This window comes from Rhipicephalus microplus, chromosome 3, assembly GCF_043290135.1.
Source record: "Rhipicephalus microplus isolate Deutch F79 chromosome 3, USDA_Rmic, whole genome shotgun sequence".
Taxonomy (NCBI): domain Eukaryota; kingdom Metazoa; phylum Arthropoda; class Arachnida; order Ixodida; family Ixodidae; genus Rhipicephalus; species Rhipicephalus microplus.
In genome coordinates this window covers 103,196,442-103,215,755 of record NC_134702.1, presented here as the reverse complement: position 1 = coordinate 103,215,755, position 19,314 = coordinate 103,196,442, and the positions used below count along the sequence as shown (strand labels likewise).

The following is a 19,314-nucleotide window of genomic DNA, read 5'->3' as shown; positions in this document are numbered from 1 at the left end:
AAAAAAAAGAGAGAAATAAGGGCGAAAACACAGGCAATTCCAGGTTATGCGTATAGCTAGAGAATAACGTTCATTAGGCCACAATTTTAATGTTTTTATTGCCCAGTAATCAAATATACGGGGACATGAGCGCACTATTGTCCGCCCTGTAGTTTATAATGTTACGTGACGATAGCATTGTCAATCTCAAGCCACAGTAGAGCACATTCAACCTTTTCTACTTCCCACTAGATGCCCTCTCGAGTATTTTCCACTATACACGGATAATGTCAGTGAAACTACGCAACACAATTGCCGACGGCAAAAGCACCCGCCTGGCGCGTCTATGGGGCCACATTAGAAGGGGACGGTATAGCACGTGAGCTACGGGAACCAGTCACGAGATAACAGAGGCCACAACATTGTGGGTGATCCGGGATTATTTTGTGCGTAACGTTGTTACTTGTCGAAGCACGTGGTATGTACCTGTGAGACGATAAAGTAGCTTCTCTGAAAGGCTGACGGTTCCCATTGGGGAGCAATGAAGAACGCGAGAACCCACTGGAAATCGTTCTTTGCTTTTACACTCGTCGTAAAGGTGATTCCAGGTTTGTAGAAAGCCATTACTCTGTTGTGGGCAAGCTGACAAGTGTGGTCAGCGTTAGAAATAGCATCGCGAGCGTATTCGGTGGTCGACTATGCCGAAGCCGGAAGGAATGTATCCAGTAGCAACGTTGTTTTGCATCCAAACAGAAGGTAAAATTTGGCAAATCTCACGTACAGTGAGAATCGATGATGTGCGAAGCACGAATCAGGAAGGGTGATAGGTCACTTTAAAATGAGCACGACATTAAGTGGTGGAGGTAAATTATGCCGTACATGACTTGCATGTAATGATTCTCATGTTTCGACGTTTTATTTACCTTCGTCATCTATTTACGTCACCTGACATCAAATTTGGTACATATGAAGCTAGCGAAAAGGCTTCGAGCGTGCTATGAGCATAGCATATATGTTTTACATGAAATTCATATCATGATTATCATCCTTGGACGTGTTATTTACATTCATCGTCCATTCGCGTCCCGTAATACCAAATTTGGTATATGTGGAACTAGTGAAACGCCACGAGAACGCTAAGAGCGTAGCATGTTGCCATGCTTTACATGAAACGCACATTATGATTATCAGGTTTGGACGTGTCGTTTACCTTCGTCGTCTATTCACTTCCCGCGATACTAAATTTGGTGTGTGCGGAACTAGTGAAACAGCCGCGAGAACGCTATGAGCATAGCATGTACTCATGTTTTGAATGAAACGCATAATATGATTATCAGGTTTGGACGCGTCGTTTACCTTGGTCGTCTGTTCACTTCCCATGATACTAAATTTGGTACATGTGGAACTAGTGAAACGACCACGAGAATGCTATGAGCGTAGGATGTAGTCATGTTTTACATAAAACGCATAATATGATTATCATGTTTGAACTTGTCATTGATCTTCGTCGTCTATGCATTTCCCGTGATACCAAATTTGGTACAAGAAGAGCTAGCGCAACAGTGGTGAGCGCACCATGAAAGACCTAATATACTTCTGCATGCGCAACGTTGACGCATGCGCAGGCTGGGCGCAGCGACGCCACGCTAGCAAAACGCGAGCACTCTATAGTGTGACGCCAGGTGCAACCAGCTTGACCAGCCTCCGTTGGTGGGACCCGGTGGCAACCGGCACGAACTGCAAGCATGCTGTATTTAGCGCTGGCGACGTCACTTAGCACCGCGTCTTCTTCTCTTCGTGACGGAGGGACGCCGTGTGCGCTAAACGCGCATGCGTCAAAGCAATGCATCCCGGCGCACGTCTGTGAGTATATGGCCCGCAGATTCACAATGAAGGTCAGTGGGCAGATCCACTAATCTCTACTAGGAGGATATCGTCCCCTGGCGTGGCATCAGCGGCGTTACGCGATAAAACGAACGCTGGCGCGCACGCGCGCCGGCTTACGTCGAAGTTTATTGGAGCCTTGAGTGGGGCGTGTATTATTGTTCCTACATGATAAGCATCTCATGACTATCATGTTTGCACCAGTCACACACCTTCTTTATCCATTAACGTGACGTAATGCCAAATTTTGGCATATACGAAGGTAGAGAAATGGCCGCGAGCACATCATGAGTGTGGGACGTAGTGATGTTGTTACTTGACACGCAAATCATGAGCATCATGTTTGGACGTGCCATTTACCTATGTCGCCTGTTCGCGTCACGTAGTACTGAATTTGGTACATGTGAAGCTAGCGAAATGGCCGCAAGTGCATTATGAGCGTAGGATATAGTCATGTTCTTACATGACACGCACCTCATGATTATCATGTTCCGATATGTCATTTACCTATGTCGTCCGTTGGCGTCGCGTAATACCATGTTTTATACAAGTGAAGCTAGCGATACAGCTGCGAGCGCATCAAGAGCGTGGCTTGTAGTAATGTTCTCACATGACACGCATCTCATGATTATCATGTTGGCACCAGTCACATACCGTCGCCATCTATACACGTCCCGTAATACCAAATCCCGTATATGCAAAGCTAGTGAAATGGCCACGCGAACATCATGAGTGTGGCATGTAGTCATGTTCTTATATGACATGCATGTCATGATTTTCATGTTAGGGCCAGTCGCTTGTGTTCGTCATGCAGTCATGTCATAACATACCAGTTTTGCATTATATCACGTGAATGAAACCACCACAAGAGTAGCAAGATCATGACATGTGAATCATGACATTTATGACATACTTCTCATAATTGTCATGTTAATACTAGTCAGTTATGTTCACAATGCAGTCATATTATATCACGCAAAGTTTGGTATCGATACCATTACACAAAGGGCCAGGAAAACTAAAAATTTAGCAGAACCCACTTACTTTAGAATCGACGTTGCGCGAAGCATGCAGAACGAATGTGGCCGTGTTGTAATTTTTTTATTGAGCGACAGGTCATGAAATGACGCTAAATGTATGTATACATGTTGCACGCACAGACATATGTTGAAGAGTTGCCGATGTGTATATAACCAGTTGTTTGCACTTGCGCAACGATCGATGCGAACTGCGTATTAGCAACAGCAGAATTTGATATAGAGCGCTGATGCTCGCGAAGGTGCTAGCCCTGGCACTGCTACATAAATAAATTTCAGCGCATGAAAACTAACAAGCATTCACGTAAACCCAACCTGAAGACTACATCAACGGAGTTTACATGTAATGTTTATAAAATTGGGTAGGCAGCACGGCAACCACTATTGACGTTTCACGAAGATAAGCGTCTATTTGAAGAGTAGTTCCGAGACCTGGCGTAGCTCGGTGGTAAAATGCTCCATTGCATGCTTGGGTTCGATTTCAGCTGGGACCTTGACATTGGCTACCGATGTTGGGTATTTCTGAACGCTCGCGTGTTAATATTGCCAATGTGTGTTCTCGTCGTTCATGGGTAGATACTAGGTGGCAATCACCTGTGGCACATACCCACATACCAGCTGTACATACCCACCAATGGGTATGTGCCACTGTCTGACGAGACGTGTTTAACGGCGTAAGCGACGAGATTGTGACAGTATTCATGTCTTGACCAGCGCGTCAAATTCGTCAAACCATCTTACCCTGCCATGCTTATTTTGGTACACGCCAAGTTAAGGAGGTGACGACAAGAGCACCCAAACGTAAGCGGCTAGATAGATAGATAGATAGATAGATAGATAGATAGATAGATAGATAGATAGATAGATAGTAGATAGATAGATAGATAGATAGATAGATTCGCTCAATGTCACCGAAGTTCGCTAAGAAATGCTTCGCGTTTAAAACGGCGAGTAGATTGCAGTGACATCGAGGGAGGAGTTGTACGCGAACATGACGTATGGTAGTGCAAGGTCCCAGTCACAGTGGTTGGTCGACACGCATTTGGAAAGGATATTCGTAAGGGTCTGGTTTAAGTGCTCTGAAAGCCCATATGTATTGGGGTGGTACGAAGTCATGAGCTTATTCTGGGTGGAGCAGGAACGCCGGATATCATGCATGACTTTAGCAAAGAAGGTACGGGGCACCATGCACTAGAATGGTGTTGGTGTTGGACACCATGCAATAGAATAAGGTCTCAAAGCAAAAAATCTGCGACGTTCGTAGAGCCGCTCAAGGGTAAGGCTCAGGTGATTGCATAGTGCATAGGTCGCGTAATCTCTGAAAAGAGCGACCCACTTATCGTCTGAAGTGGATGTTAAAAAGGGCCCGAGAAGTTCAAAACTGGCTTGAAAGAAAGGCTCCCGTGGGATGCGTACAGGCTGAAGATAGCTGGCACGACGTCCCAGTTGCTTTTTGGGGCACTAACAAATTTTGCATGTGTTGACATAACGACGCACAGAGCGTGCAAGGTCAGACATGTAGAAGCGGCGGCGCACACGGTCATACGTGCGGGAAACGACAAGGTGACCAGCGGTTGGTGCGTCATGAAGCTCGCGGAGGAAAGTGGAGAGCAGGTGCTTCGGTACGCCGAGCAATAGATAGAGACCCATGGGTTACGAATGATGCCGATATTAGCCTTTATCTCTAAAGGCAAACATGCAAATAAAGGTGTTGTGCGAAGAGGATCGCATCCATTGTATTATTTGGCTTAGGTGCAGACTCCTACACTGCACATCGCCAAGCCGAAGTAGCTGGGACATAATAAATATGCCCTTGATGAATTCGCTGCTCATAGAGTCTCCGTCAGCCACAGGGTAGCGTCTAAGCAATCTGCGTCTTGGTTAGTCTGTCACTCTTGTACGCTACCGGGTAGGTATACTATTGAAGGCGAAAAGCCCAGTGAGCGAGTTGACCTGTGGGATATTTGAAAGAGCCGAGCCAACAAAGGGCATGATGGTCCGTGAGAACTGTAAAAGGTCGGTTGTATAAGTAAGGGTGAAATTTCGCATCTGCCCGCACGAGAGCGAGGCATTTGCGTTCGGTAATGGAATAATTGCGCTCCAAAGAGGACAGCAGTTTGCTGGCGTAAGTGTTCCCGCGATTTTGACCACATTGCCATTGTGGCAGCAGAGTATCAATTCAGAGACCACTGCGTCAGTGTGAACTTCCGTCGGTTCTCGACGCTCGACGTGGGCTAGAACAGCGGAAGACGTGCGCAAGGTGACGAGCTTGGAGAAAGCTAATGCATGGAAAGGACTCCAGTTAAAGAGAATTTCTCGTTTGAACAGGTCAGTGAGAGGTCTAGCAGTTTCGGCAAAGTCCTCGACAAAACGCCAAACGTAGGAGAGCTTCACAAAACTGCAAACGTCCTTGGTGGTTATCGGCGTGGGGAGGTCTTCGCGGCTCAAATATATTCCGGGCCAGGCTGTACGCAGGAAGCTTAAATATTATGCTCAAGGATCACGTTGCGGCGGTGCCCGAACAAAGAATTTGGACGAATTCAGCTGAACTCTAGCAAGGCGCAACGCGTCAAGAATAGCTATGAGTCTATCACAGTCAGTTTCGACTGTAGGCAAAAATACAATGTCGTCGTCGGGATAACATAGACACGTAGACCGTTTAATCCGTGAAGCGAGAAACCCATGATCCGTTGGAATGTGGCTGGGGCATTACAGAGACTGAAAGACATGAACTTGAACTATTAGAGGACATTGGACGTTACAAAGGCGCTCTTCTTGCGGTCCATAGGGTGAACAGCAATCAGCCAAACTCCAAAACGGAGTTAAATGGAAAATAAGTACGCGGCACCATGCAGACAATCAAGGGCGTCGGAAATACGCAGTTGAGGTTACACGTCTGGTAATGTTGTTAAGGTGTTGATGTTCCACACAAAATTGCCACGATCCGTCCTTCTTCACAACTGACACTACTGGAGGCGTCAATGATCTGGAGGATGACTCTATAATGTCCTTCGCGAGCGTCTTGTTTACTTCCTGCTGAATGACGCCCCGCTCCGAAACACGCACCCTGTACGGGCGGTGGTGAACAGGGTTGGTATCGCCAGTGTGTATTTGATGCCAGACAACAAACATCTGGCCTAAAGGTTGATCACCACAATTGAAAGTGTACTGGTAAGACCTGAGAACACTCTGCAGGGCTTCACCATGTTACGGTGGAAGGTCAGCAGCGATCATGCTTAAAATTTGACGGCTGCCACAATTTGTTTTCGGTGGTGCGTGGGGCGGTATAAAAATACTGGCATCCAACGCGAAAGCTTCGACCAGTTAATTCAGCAGCGAACAAAGTTTGGTTACGAATATGCCTTGTGGGAAAACTTTATTTGTCAAGGCGGAATCGACAATGGGCAGACAAGTTCTATTAGCCGTGATGCTGAGAACCGTATACAGAACAGCAACAGAATGCGTGAGCAGCAAGTCTGGAAGGGCCACCGCGTACCATTCGCCATCTGGCACAGCTGGTGAACACATCATGCCGACGTACATAACACTTCTCGGGGCTAAATAAGGTCGCTGAATTTTAACTGGCACGAAGGTTGGCATGGCGGGTCACTGTGTTTAGGTATTTGAAGACAGAGCACACCGGTGGAGCAATCAATGAGCGCACGATCGGCAGCGAGAAGATTCAGTCCAAGGATGAGGCCGTGAGGGCATGTGGCAAGAACAGTTACCAGAATGGCCACCTGATAACCTGCAACGGTAAGTTGTGCTGTAAACAATGACAGGCATTAAGCCTCCATCATCGACTTGTGCCGCACTGGTCTAGGGTGACGTAAGGATCTTGCTCATGCGGCGACGAAAATCTGCGCCAAAATAACAGATATATATGTGAGTGCTCATGTCGAATAAAGCTTGGGAGAAAGTGCCATCAACATGCACTTCAAGAGTGTTCTTGTGCAGACGCAAGAGAAAAAGAGGATTTTCAGGTAAAACCCACCGTGCCTCTTCGCCTCCAGAATCTGCGCACCCTAGTTTTACGGCGACATCTGGTGGTTAACGGGCGGCGATGGCAAGCGGCCACGTGTATTTAAACGGGATGGATGGCTTAGAGTTGGTGTTGACAAAAACGGTTGGCCGTAGTCCTCAGGAGCAGTGAACGCTGAACACTCAGTGTGGGATGGATAACGGTGCTGCTTTCGGCGGAAGTGGCCGTTGTAAGTGAAATACGGAATAAATGGCGTAGAGGGCCACTGGCTGTGACAGTAACGAGCAATGTGGCTGGCACGACCACACCGAAAGCAGATCGACTTATCTGGTGCACGCAATTCGGATGGGTTTCTGGAACGAGGGGCGTATTGACGGCGTCGTGTTGGCTCTACAGATGCTACAAAAGCATCATTATTGTTTATAACGCAAATGGTGGAAAGTAGACCGACATCAGCGAATTCCCGGACAGCGACACCTAGATCAAGGAGACAGCGGGCAGCGGCGTCTAGTTCAGCACTGGTTTGTTCACAGCCAGGCACATGGCCTCGAGTTCGTGTCGAACGATGCGTGTCACATCTTGAGGTGTGGACGACTTACAAGGAGTTCCTTCGCAAGACGACGCGACAGCGGTGTTGGGGGAAATGATGTGACTGCTGCAGAATGCGCCGATTCATCGCTTGTTTGAGGCGGCGACACTCCTTAATTATGACGTCGACGGTGCTTATGTTGGTAAAGACGAGCAAGTTGAACGCATTATCGACGATGCTTTTTAAATTGTGCGAGATCTTATCAGCCTCCGACATATTGTGCTCGGATTCTGGGACGAAGTTGGCGAGCCTCGGTTATATTTTAAATAAGGTATGGTTGACGTCTGATTACGTACGGCCAATTGATTCCAGGCAGCAAGCTGTTTTTCATATTGGGGGCCAAGAATGTTACGGAGCTTCCGTTTGAACATGCCCCAGCTTGTAACCTCGTGTTCGTTCGTCTGAAACCAACACGAGGTATTTTGTCGAGGTACAGTGTGTCGTTTGTCAACGTGATGGCTAGGTTTCAGCCAACCTTGCTTGCTTACGCGCTCGTACATGCTGAGCCACTTGTCTACATATATGTTGTTCTCTCAAGAAAAAAAAATAGGTGCCGGGGTCATAAGGTTGCGTTATGATGGCGAACCGAGTGGTTGTCGGAATGTTGCCGACGTAGTGGGTGAAGGGGCGTCTTCAACTGGCGTCTTGATATCAGGTAGCAAGAGCCGTTCCCTGCGGAGCTCCTTCATCAAAGAAAAGTACCCCGCAGCTCCACCAAGAAATGTTACGTAACGATAACACTGTCAGTCACAAGACAGAGTACAGCACAGTGATGTTCAACTTCCTACTAGATTATTTTAGGGCACCTTCCACTATATACTGATAATGTTAGTGCAACCACATAGCGATATAACGCCTACGCTTGGTTAAGTGGTATATAGAGGGCAATTTTAGAGGGCACTTTGGCCCTTAAACTCCTTGAATTTCGTGGTATCAGCTTACTTTTCTCTTATCACAGTAGCCATGACAGCTTGCGCACTGTGGTGTGGCAGAGCTACGCACAAAGCATACGTTAAATTTCCGATCGTGGTGGCTAAATGCAACAACACCCGTGTACTGAGATTTAGGAACATCTTGGAGGGCACCACATAGTAAAATATTTTGAAGGACCTGCACTGATACATACGCTTTAGAAAAGGAATACTTAATTTTGAATGCCATTCCTTACTTTTAGTCCTGCAAAGACTTTTGGCGTCTATCTTCGTATAGATTACTCTGTCTAGCTGCCTACGCATTGGCGCTTTCGTCATCACCCCCTTAAATTGGGATAAACCAAAATTGGTATAGGAATCTAAGATGGTTTGACTTATATGACTCGCTGGTTACGACATGAATAATGTTCACATCACAATCCTGTCCCGCGCGTCGTCAAACGCTTCCCGCAGGATAGTGACGAATACTCGTGGGCAGGCATATGCCACCGGTATGCAGATATGTGCCACCAGTGATTGAGATTTATATCTACCCAGGAAGAACGATAACATCCAAGCGTAGTTTTAACGCGTGAGCGTTAAAAAACATCTGAAATCGGCTGCGTTGACCAGAAAAAAAATTTAACGAAAATAATGTCGGGGTCTCAGCAGGAATCAAACCCCAGCATTCAGTGTGGCAACCAACTACTCCACCACACAGCCAAGCCATGCCTCGCAGCTGCTTTTGAAAGAGACCACAACACTCGTGAAGTGTCGATTGAGGATACATTGATGGCTGATGAATTTTATAAATATTACGCATGCATTACATTACAGCCGTCACGTCTGGTTAAGATCCGCTGTAGTTAAGCACAATGCTCATAGGGTGATTGACAGTTTATATTAACAGAAAAACGACGTAAACATGCAATGGCTTTAGTTCCAGAGCGTTGAGAAAACTCAGCGCATCTCCACGAAATGAATGACGATGAGTGGGCCAAACTATAGGCCGTGAGGCCCATATTGCCTACAACTAAGCAGCCGAATAGCATAAAGGTCCGACAGCTGAACAGACGGACTCACAGACGGGCGGACAGGTGGGTATGTATGCATGCACGGATGCTCCGACGGCAGGACACACATATAGACAGACAGACAGGTGGGTCAGCGGACATTTGGATAAATGGATGAATATACGCACGGAGGGATGAACGAATGGACAGATAGCAGGCGCTGGTGATCCGGCATTGAGCTGTCGTATAGTCGATTACCATAAGCTCGGTTGTGTACACACGTTTTTGTTTTTTGTTGTGCAGCTGGTCTTCACTTTTGGTTTTCGTTTGGGGGGGCGTGATAGAATCTAACTACGCTGGCCCAAAAAAGTTTCAGCACTAAAAGATGGCATCGGCAGCATTGACCCAACAAACACATGGAATAAAAAAATGGCCTCGTATCTGGATGTTATCTGCGAATGTCGTCGAAAGACGATAGTCATGCGTGTGGAGAAAGTGAACAAGACATTTATTTGATGTCCTGCGCAAGAAATCGGTGAATGGTATTTTAAAGGCGCTGAGTTAGAGTGCCTCGAGCGTGCAGCGGAGGCTAACGAGCGCATCAAATCACGTCACACGTGAGACATGCGCGCCATTTAGAAGGTTTCTTAGAAAACAAAGCACGTGGCTCTGAGACGGGTGTGCGTGCCCATAACAGAAGTGATAAGGTGTAGAACGCAAGGCGACGGGTAGGTGCCACTGCCGTCTCGTCCCAGCAAAGCGTTGGAAACACTCGCCTTTTTGTGCAAGCGTGGCCTCGTCAGCGCTGCGTGATAAGCACTATGGTCCTTAGAATTACTTATGTATGCCTTTCCTAGTTAAAGATGCACATACTGAATATATACGTTTTGTTATGGTGCCTCAGATATGCGGAATAATCGCTTTTCAAGACGATAGTCTTTCTTGGGGACCTTCGACGCAAGAGTTTTGGTCTGTCTGTCTGTCTGTCTGTCTGTCTGTCTGTGTCTGTCTGTCTGTCTGTCTGTCTGTACACTTGTCTGTGTGTCCAGTCTTAACGGCATCGGTTATTTGAAACGGGCGACCCCATCCGCAGTACCCACCAATGTTGCTCAAAGATGAGCGTTCACGCTTGTGTAATTGTCAGTTAAAAAGCAATTATTGTGCATGTCTTGGGTACTATGACAACACGTATATATTCTGCATGTACGTCTTTCACTAGAAAAGACATACCTAAGCAATTTTAAGGACCGTAGCGCTTATCACGCTGCGCTGACAATGCAATGCTTGCACGAAAAGGCAAGTGTCTCCAACGCTTTGCTAAGACGAGATGGTAGTGGCATCTATCCGACGCCTTGCGTTCTACACCTTATCACTTCTGAGATAGGCGTGCACACCCGTCTCAGAGCCTTGCGCTTTGTTTTCTAAGAAACCTGCTAAATGGCGCTCATGCTCACGTGTGACGTGATTTGATGCGCTAATTAGCCTCCGCTGCACGCTCGAGGCACTCTAACTCAGCGCCTTCAAAATACCATTGACCGATTTCTTGCACAGAACATCAAATAAATGTCTTGTTCACTCTCTCCACACGCAAGACTATCGTCTTTCGACGACATTTGTAGTATAAATTTAGATGCGGGGCGAGTTTTTAATTTACAATCGCACAAATATGAACGCTAAGTCTTGAGCAACATTGTTGGGTGCTGCGGATGGGGTTGGCCGTTTGAAGTATTGGCTAATCCGTTCAGAGTACCCGGTACCGTTAAACGTAGACAAACAGACAATTGTACAAACAGACATACAGACAGATCAAGATTTTGGCTCGAAGGTGCCCTAGAAAGACTATCGTCTTTAATACCGAGATCCCAGCAGTGATTGAAGCATTCTGCGTGGCGATCAGGTATTCTACCGCACAGCCACGCCAGGCGTCGGAACCACTTCACAAATTAATGGCATTGTTCGTGAATTGTCAATTGTAGTTGCGTGCGGACTATTCAATCTTATAAACAGTACACACGTACTTCTATCATGCAGCCGTCACATCGAGTTATTGACAATTTAAGTGAGGTGCCATCTACTGATGCTCATTTATCTAGCAGTGTCCATGGCCGCCATCCTCGCCGGCGCAAGCGCTGCAATTTAGCCTACCACTTCTGGTGTTTCTAATACTCAGGTTGCTGTTGGGATCATCACGCAATAGTAAAAACGCGACTGTCTAACATGTTTGCGCGTACAGCACTTTCACAAACCTTTAGCGTCACTTCTTGACGTTTCATTCAATGAAAAAAAAAACACAATGCAGTCGCGATCTCTTCACATGCTTCGCACAATATCGATTCCAAAGGTACGTGATATTTGCCGAATTTTGTTTTAGTATGCCATTTCTCATGTTGCAGCATGATGGGCAGAATCACATTTACACTAAGCGTTGAATAAGCATCTATGCAAAGTTCATTATGCACATCTAGACCTACATGACCTATTTTGTGATGACTGAATGTCGAGAAAATTGTGGTGGTATAATACTCATAAATTAGATTGCGGCGTTTACCAAAATTTACTTTGCACTATTCATCAGAACAAATTTTTGACGGCACAAATTGAATACTGATACGCGATTCAAACACACTGGGTAAAGTAAAGATTTGCATTGACTAGGAAATGATCTGTTTTTACTCAATCGGCTGCCGTAATTTTTGCAGCACTGCAATAGAAAAAAAAATAGAACAGCGAAAGCGTAAAGTAAAGATACAAATTTTGATGCGATTGGTAATATTGTCCTGCGAAAAACAGACTAATATTAAAACTATAATAAAGATCACAGTAGTGGGCCTTCGAAATCTTTGGAGTTCGGACATATCGGCTCTATAAGCGTGTGCTACTGTACCCGGCAGCGTAATCATCGCACACGCACTTTTCTAAATTCATTACACCGTCAATCACGTCAATAATGAAGTCTCTTCAGCATGGCAAGACCGAAAAAGCGATTGTAAGACCCATCATTCTGCCAATTTCTCCTACGTCTGACCCAGCTGAGCCAAGTACACTTAGTCCACAGTATTCAATAATTAAGATAAACAAGAAGTACTTTCTTGTTGTTTGACACTGCATTGCAGTGTTAGTGTCTTCCTTCCCGTCATCGGTGTCACGGCTCAGTGCCATAACTACGCATTTTCTTATTGTCCAACTGCCAACAGAAACACCAACGCGCATTTTTTTCTCTTTCTTTTTCTTCCATACGAACGCTTATTTTCTCAATAATTGTTTGTTTTAATGTATTTTCCCCATTTTCCTGTGCACCAAATATGATTTTACTGAAGAACTCCATTTCCATTGCGTAGGCATCTTGTAAGTCGGCACTTGTGCACTTCGCGTGTAACTCTAAGTATATATGACGACGATATCTATGTCTGCACTCGGTCACTTTTCCAATATTTGAGAACACTTTTCGATACCGTCTTTCTGACATTTCCCTAAATCTTCGATATTTACCTAGTGTAAGCACTTCCGGTCTTTCAATTTTATTACCGTGAGGCCAACAAACGAGGAAGCAGGCTGCAAATACTTGAAACATCTTTTTAAAATTTCTTTAAAGAGAAGTCACCCTAACGCAACGCGTATTTAACTCGGTTTCTCGGACGAGTAACGACCCCTACAGCAAGATTGAAGGTAAATTAAATTTACATTATGCTCTTATCTAAATATATATCTCACCTTAACCTTCTTCGTATTGCTGGTATTTCAGGAGAAAGTAAAGAAATAGCCTGTAAGCGGATGCAGCGGCTGGACACCTTTTTCAAATGCCGCTTGATCAAACTCAGCCAGGACCAAATGTTTGCATGAAAAGGAATGGAGAATTTTACACTAGCAGTGTAAATCAGAAAAAAACAACAACAAACCTAGTCATTCTCGGGGAACTAACGTGACCTCGTTGTCTGATGCTATAGGTCCGTTCTTTCTTCAGGCGCAGCAAGATTACAGTCAAATTGCAGCCTGTCACAGACCTTGTTCAAACCATGAGGTTTCCTATAAATGTATTAGAGAAAAGTCTGGCACTAGTGTTTATGGTAGCCGCAATGCATTATCCTTCAGCCAGTATGAAAATAATGAGTAGTATTCGAAGTTTTCTAAACAGCGTCGTTCTTTTGGCTCTGTTTGGCTTCATGTGGCCGTAAGCTGCTTTATCTCGAGAACGCGTTCAGCAAATGTTCACCAGCTCCACTGGACTACCTTAGATTTGACACCAATCAATTAAATTTGGCTAGCGAAGTTCACAATGAATAATTTATCTAATTTAAAACAAACGCAAAAAACACAACAATAATCGCAGCCACAAGTCTGTTGACAATCGCAAGCCCGAAGATTAAGCAAATCCGCGCTGTAGTCATCATTCTCATGCTGGCTGAGCTATCGTAGCGCCAAAGTTTCCTCTAGTAATAATGATAAAATCCGAGGGCCAAATACAGCAGCAGAGCTAACGTGCAATCTAGCTGTGCCACCCGTAGCAGAAGCACAGGCCTTCCGCTGCTCGTACTGGGCTCGCACCACGCTGAAAAAACTAGGCTTGGTGGTGACTGTTTCTCAGGGCATGCGTGGCTGGGCGAACGGCGCAGAAGGTTTTTAGCGGACAACAGACGCTTTACCTTCGGCTTCAAGATCTTAGCTGTCAAAGAAAACGTAGCTTTTGTTTCCTGTTTTGCCCAACATGAACAGCGTTTTTACAAAGTGGAGTTAATTTTTCAATATTAAAAAATACAGGACAAAGTATTCTGATTTGGTCATTGGAATTTCGGATGCCAAGAGTTGCTACAACTTGGCGGTAACTTGGAATATTGATCGATCAATTTTCTCTGTTCTATGAGTCTTTAACTTTAGGAAAACGAGAGCTCATCAAACTTACTTGGTAAGTACTCGTTTTCCTAAATTTCTTTCAGGTTTCCCAACTTGCCTTGTGCGTTGAAAAAAGCGCATTGCTCATGCTTCGGCAAGAACAAAATCCATGCACAGCGCGGAAAGTGCATAGAGTACATCGTTTTGGTCGGAAGTGTAATCAAATCTTTGACTTCACGCTAGCGCGCCTGATGTTGTTTGGTGCCTCAGGGATTGAATGAGCTACTTTTTAAAAGAACGTTCTTTTTTTCAGTTATTTGAAACCCACGAGGCTGCAACAGATGCCACTGTTAAAATGTCAGAGCCCGTTCAGGTTTCGGTTCTCTCTTGGGATGTTAACATGGACACTTAAAGGAGACGGGGAATGACGATGGCACGAAGGGTGCCCTCTGCCAACAATAAAAAAATATGGAACGAAAGGAACGTGGGGAGTATAGTTTCTGTTTCAATACAAGAAATAAGTTTGTATCATCAAGAGTAAATACAAAAGCACAGTAGTTATGCTGCTGCACGACAACGCAGCAGTTTCCGCTCTGTGTGTAACCAGGTGGCCATCCACTGAGAAGAAAAAACAACAAGAAAGCGTAGTGCCACTGGAAACTCTCCTCAGCTGGTGCAACAATGGCATAGAAGGGGCGGAGCTCAATAACCGTGCTGGGAGTAACCAAAGATATTTCATCCGTGATACAAAGTGGTACATGCCCACATTCACCCGGGTGATATAAATGACAGTAGATAACGCATTCGGGGTCTGAGGGTGCACTTTATCTCTCAGAAGACCCCCTACATGTTGACTCTTGTAATTCATTCCCATAATAGCAAAACACTCGCTTGGTGTACGCTGAGCTTACTATTACACTCCATTAATGCCGAAATTTTCAGAATGCTTAGAAAACAATGCAGGTATGCCACAATACATTGAAGTAGTGTTGCAGGAAGCGTGGCGTTACGCTTTCCGTAACGCCCCGCTGCATCAATAGGCTGTATGGACCAACATAATTTAGCACTCATTTGGCAAAGGCTTAGCGTACTCTGCCCCATTGCAAATCACCAGCTTTCCTAATCCTCTGACGGACAGCATAGTTTTCAAAATGTAGTGTCATAACGTGTGCAAAAACTCATAAAACTCTATGAAAACTTACACGTGTTCTTATATATTGCATTAAATTGAACATGAAAATCTCAATTAAATCCAAGCAGTACTTTTTTTACTTTCAAGTAACGGTTAATCAGTGGGCGCCTTCTTACAACGCTGATATTATGGATCATTATTCCGGCCATGTCATGGCACATTACATTACACTAAGGTGATACGGAGCCATACAATAGGTACATACAATATAGTTCAAGTGGATCAGCAGATAAGGTTTCAATTTGTTTCGTCACTCAGATTTGTTTCAGCAATTTGATAGAGTCGTCATTATGCCCCATTTGTTTTTCGTTCTCTCTTACAAAATTTCTGCTGATTGCAAGAACGGTGTAAATACTTCAATTTAAAAAAAGCTTAGCGTCTCGATTTTAATAACATTTAGATAAAATAAATGAAAGACAACATCTGATATTGTATTGATATTTTTATACGATTTTGATGCCATACATAAATAGAAATAAAATAACCTAACTACTCTGTAAAAGTATAGATACTTGCTAAAACCTACACTGTAATGATGTGGACATGTAATGAAGTTTGCGTCAAAGGCCTTAAATATATAATGTGTTCTTCACAGCTTCTTTTTACACACAAATGTCTTGTTAGCAACCTTACCTTTCAAATAAAAACACGAAAGAGCTAAGCATTGAGGCATTATTATTTTATTCTACGCACGCAACCATTATACCGTAGGAAGCACCGTGGAGACATTTAAATCTATGGCTATTTTATCGCTAGACCTATTTTATCATTGTAACGTCCAAAGTACCATAGCCACCAAATGTAAAGTCTCGTGTAAAGTGTCGCCAAATTTCGCGAACACGTCCGGTCATTATTAATGTAATCACCGGCTATAGCAGTCGAGAACTTCCATGTGTAAATTGTGGCGCTGAAAGTCCTTTCTTTTTGTGAATGAGTTAAATGGTGCATTGTTACAAAATTACTGAGTCGCAACTTTTCACGAGATTTTATCTACAAAAAAGGAACATAGGCAAAAGCGTCACTATCTAGTTTACGTTTGAAACGTTCCTGCTGTCTGTGAAGGCACCCAGATCAGGCTACGAGGTAAAGCTGTTTACTACAGTCCGTTGCAATATTATGTAGCATTACGTTGTAAACACTCTGAGCTCCACTAACAAGACCACACTGCGCTCTTTTCTTTGTGTGTGTGTGTTATTCAATGCTGCAAAGAAAGTAGTTCACACAGATAAACAATGGGTTATTCTGGTGATGCTCAGGCTATATGACTGGTGTGTCTGAGTGGTGCAAGAAATGCATACCACTTCCAGAACAATGGTATACGCGATAAGCGGCATGAGAGTCTGCCGCTTTCCTACACTTCCAAAGAGGCCCAGCCACGAATTTCTATATGATCAAATAGCAAACGGAGGGAGCGGCGCTGAGGTGAACTCCTTATGAAGTTCTAGATAACGTACATCCTCTCGACGTGATGCTTAAAAATTTAGAAAAACCGCCAGGCCTGCGCAGACCGCGCATCACCGTCCCAGCGAAAGCTCGACGAGGAGCGCTTATAGAGCTTTTTTTTTACACTTTTTTTGCGTAACTGCTACAAAAACACTGGCACAACGTCCACTACGCCATAAATCAGCCTAAGTTGAAATGAGACTTTCGCACATTGAATTCACCCACTGGAGGAGATTGATGATGATGATCTTGTCTGGATGGCGCTCACCTACAAAGGATGAAGGGTGAAGAACCGGGTGGCAGGTCGCACAAAGTTAATATCTGTGAAACTAAAACAAACCTGGGAAATCGGTTTAAAAGTAAAACTTCGAATAAATTAAAGTGCTTACTGAGCAGGCCGTCAAAGCATCTAAGCTTCCTGATAGATATAATGGCTTTTAAAACAATACTATGAGTATATAAAATAGACTGACCCTGTAGGTATATTAGTGCTTTCATATATGTGAACAAAGCAGGGATACATCCTAGTGGCAGTAATTTAATGAAGTGCCTCCAAGTGATAAAAATACTGGAACTTTTACTAATCGATCTTCTGAAATGGGGCTTTTAGGAACCTTTTCGCTAGTGAGAATAGCGACGCCAGAATAAAGAGAAATAGTCGATTGTGTCAATCTGGTTTCAAAACAAGCACAACAAAGACTCCTTGATTCCACCTTTATTTAGGTAATATATCAGTTGCGGAATTCTGCAGCACAATCTGGTGTAAGATGGTTCTAATTGGTGAGACGCACACCGATATTTATTCCGCCAGTGCCCTAGATATAAGTAATCTTTTAAATTTATCCAATATTACTTTACCGGTTTTACTTTGCAAAGACCCAATGTCTAAACCTTAATGTTATTGTAGAAGCCGAAAAAACGAGAAACGGGGATCCTACCAATTACAGGCCAATCTCAGAAATGGGCGATCCAGCGACTCGAGAGGGCCCTGGCCAGGCAGAGGAGAACGAAAACTCGTGATCCGCAAGCGCGGGGCGCGGGAACCCAAGTATCCTCTGTCGGGTCAGGTTCAACCCTCGAGTTCATGGCCCAGTGTTTCTAGGACTGCATAGACTAGAACATTAAAAAGATAGACCGCTCCCTGCGAGGCCAGCGCCTACGTACCCCACGCAGGATCCTGTGAATAAAGTCTTTCTCTCTCTCTCTCTCTCTCTCTCTACAGACCACAGTCAAGTCGAGTTCCCAGAATCAATGAAGAAGGCGAAGACACATCATGATGACTATGTCTGAAGAACGAAGACGTGTCTAATAGCTACAGATGCTTCTGTCAACAAAGAAAAGACAGGCGTAGGAATAGCGTCTGATTTCCTCTTCTGGTTGTTTTCATTGATGCTTCCAGATTTTACTCCTATATTTGAAGCCTAGCTAGTAGCTATCATTTTAGCTCTTCCAAAAATTCCTAAGACCAAAACCAGTGCAGTCATCTTAACTGACTCACTTCGGGTGTGTGCAGCTCTGACAACCTCAGAACAATCTCGTGCCCTAGCAGCGTTCCACACATTAGCACCGCCGCATAACTCCTGAAATTAGTGTGGGTTCCAAGTCACTGCGGATTACAATTAAATGAATTCGTCGTCGTCTTCCTCAACCAATAAGAAATGCTATTATTCTTCCAGACTGCTTGCCTGTGTGTAGTTCATTTTCTGCGCCTAATATGTCGAATGCTTTAAAAGTATTTTACGACCTTGCCCCAAGACATTTACGACTCATTCGCTTAGTGTGGATACCAGGGCGTAAAGGTTTAACCCTCAATGAATATGCAGATGCATTCGCAGTGGCCTCACATAATTATCTCATAACTTCTTTATTGCCAACGCTAGCAATTATCGCCATGGCACGCTTTGAAAAATTTGCCATATCAGATCAGTTCGAAAAATCTCGCTTGGCAACATCTGATTTTTCTGTTTCTAAATACCGCAGAAAAATTCATGCTGCTCCTCTAGATTGGCGGAGACATCAATAACGAGACTAAGATGCCGAGTCTGCCCCCACCCCCCAGAACTTTTGTCTACACAGGTCTGGACTGGCAAAGTCTCCTCTATACCCCCACTGCAACGAGAGTGAATTCCTTCACCATTTCTTCTTAACATGTAGGTTATATACAAACCAAAGGAAGAGACTGCTAGAAGAACCTCTCGTAGGTTGGCTCAAAATTTATCCCTGCCGGTGGTCCTTTTCTTTGGAGCAACTGAAAAGGGATTTAGCCACAGGAACGTTTGCGAGGCTGTATGCGATTTTCGAAAGGCAAGAAAACGAATAGATTGTTAACCTGAGGCATAAATTCACTTTATTTTAAACCATATCAGCCTGTTCGTTTTTTGTATTACCTCTATTTAATTTATTTCTAATCTATCGTTTACCAATCGGTTCTTTGTTTAACCATCCGTCTCTAAATAA

General features: G+C 44.5%; 1 protein-coding gene across 1 annotated transcript in view; it reads left to right on the top strand.

The window, feature by feature from the left end:
- The window catches only part of LOC119159979 (uncharacterized), a 57,941-nt gene extending 39,409 nt beyond the window's left edge, over window positions 1-18,532 (top strand). Inside the window, exon 4 of the mRNA XM_075890074.1 lies at window positions 18,080-18,532. Within this exon, the coding sequence (XP_075746189.1) occupies window positions 18,080-18,147 (68 nt within the window). The 3' untranslated portion in view covers window positions 18,148-18,532. The remainder of the gene's footprint in view (window positions 1-18,079) is intronic.
- The last annotated feature ends 782 nt before the right edge of the window (window positions 18,533-19,314 follow it).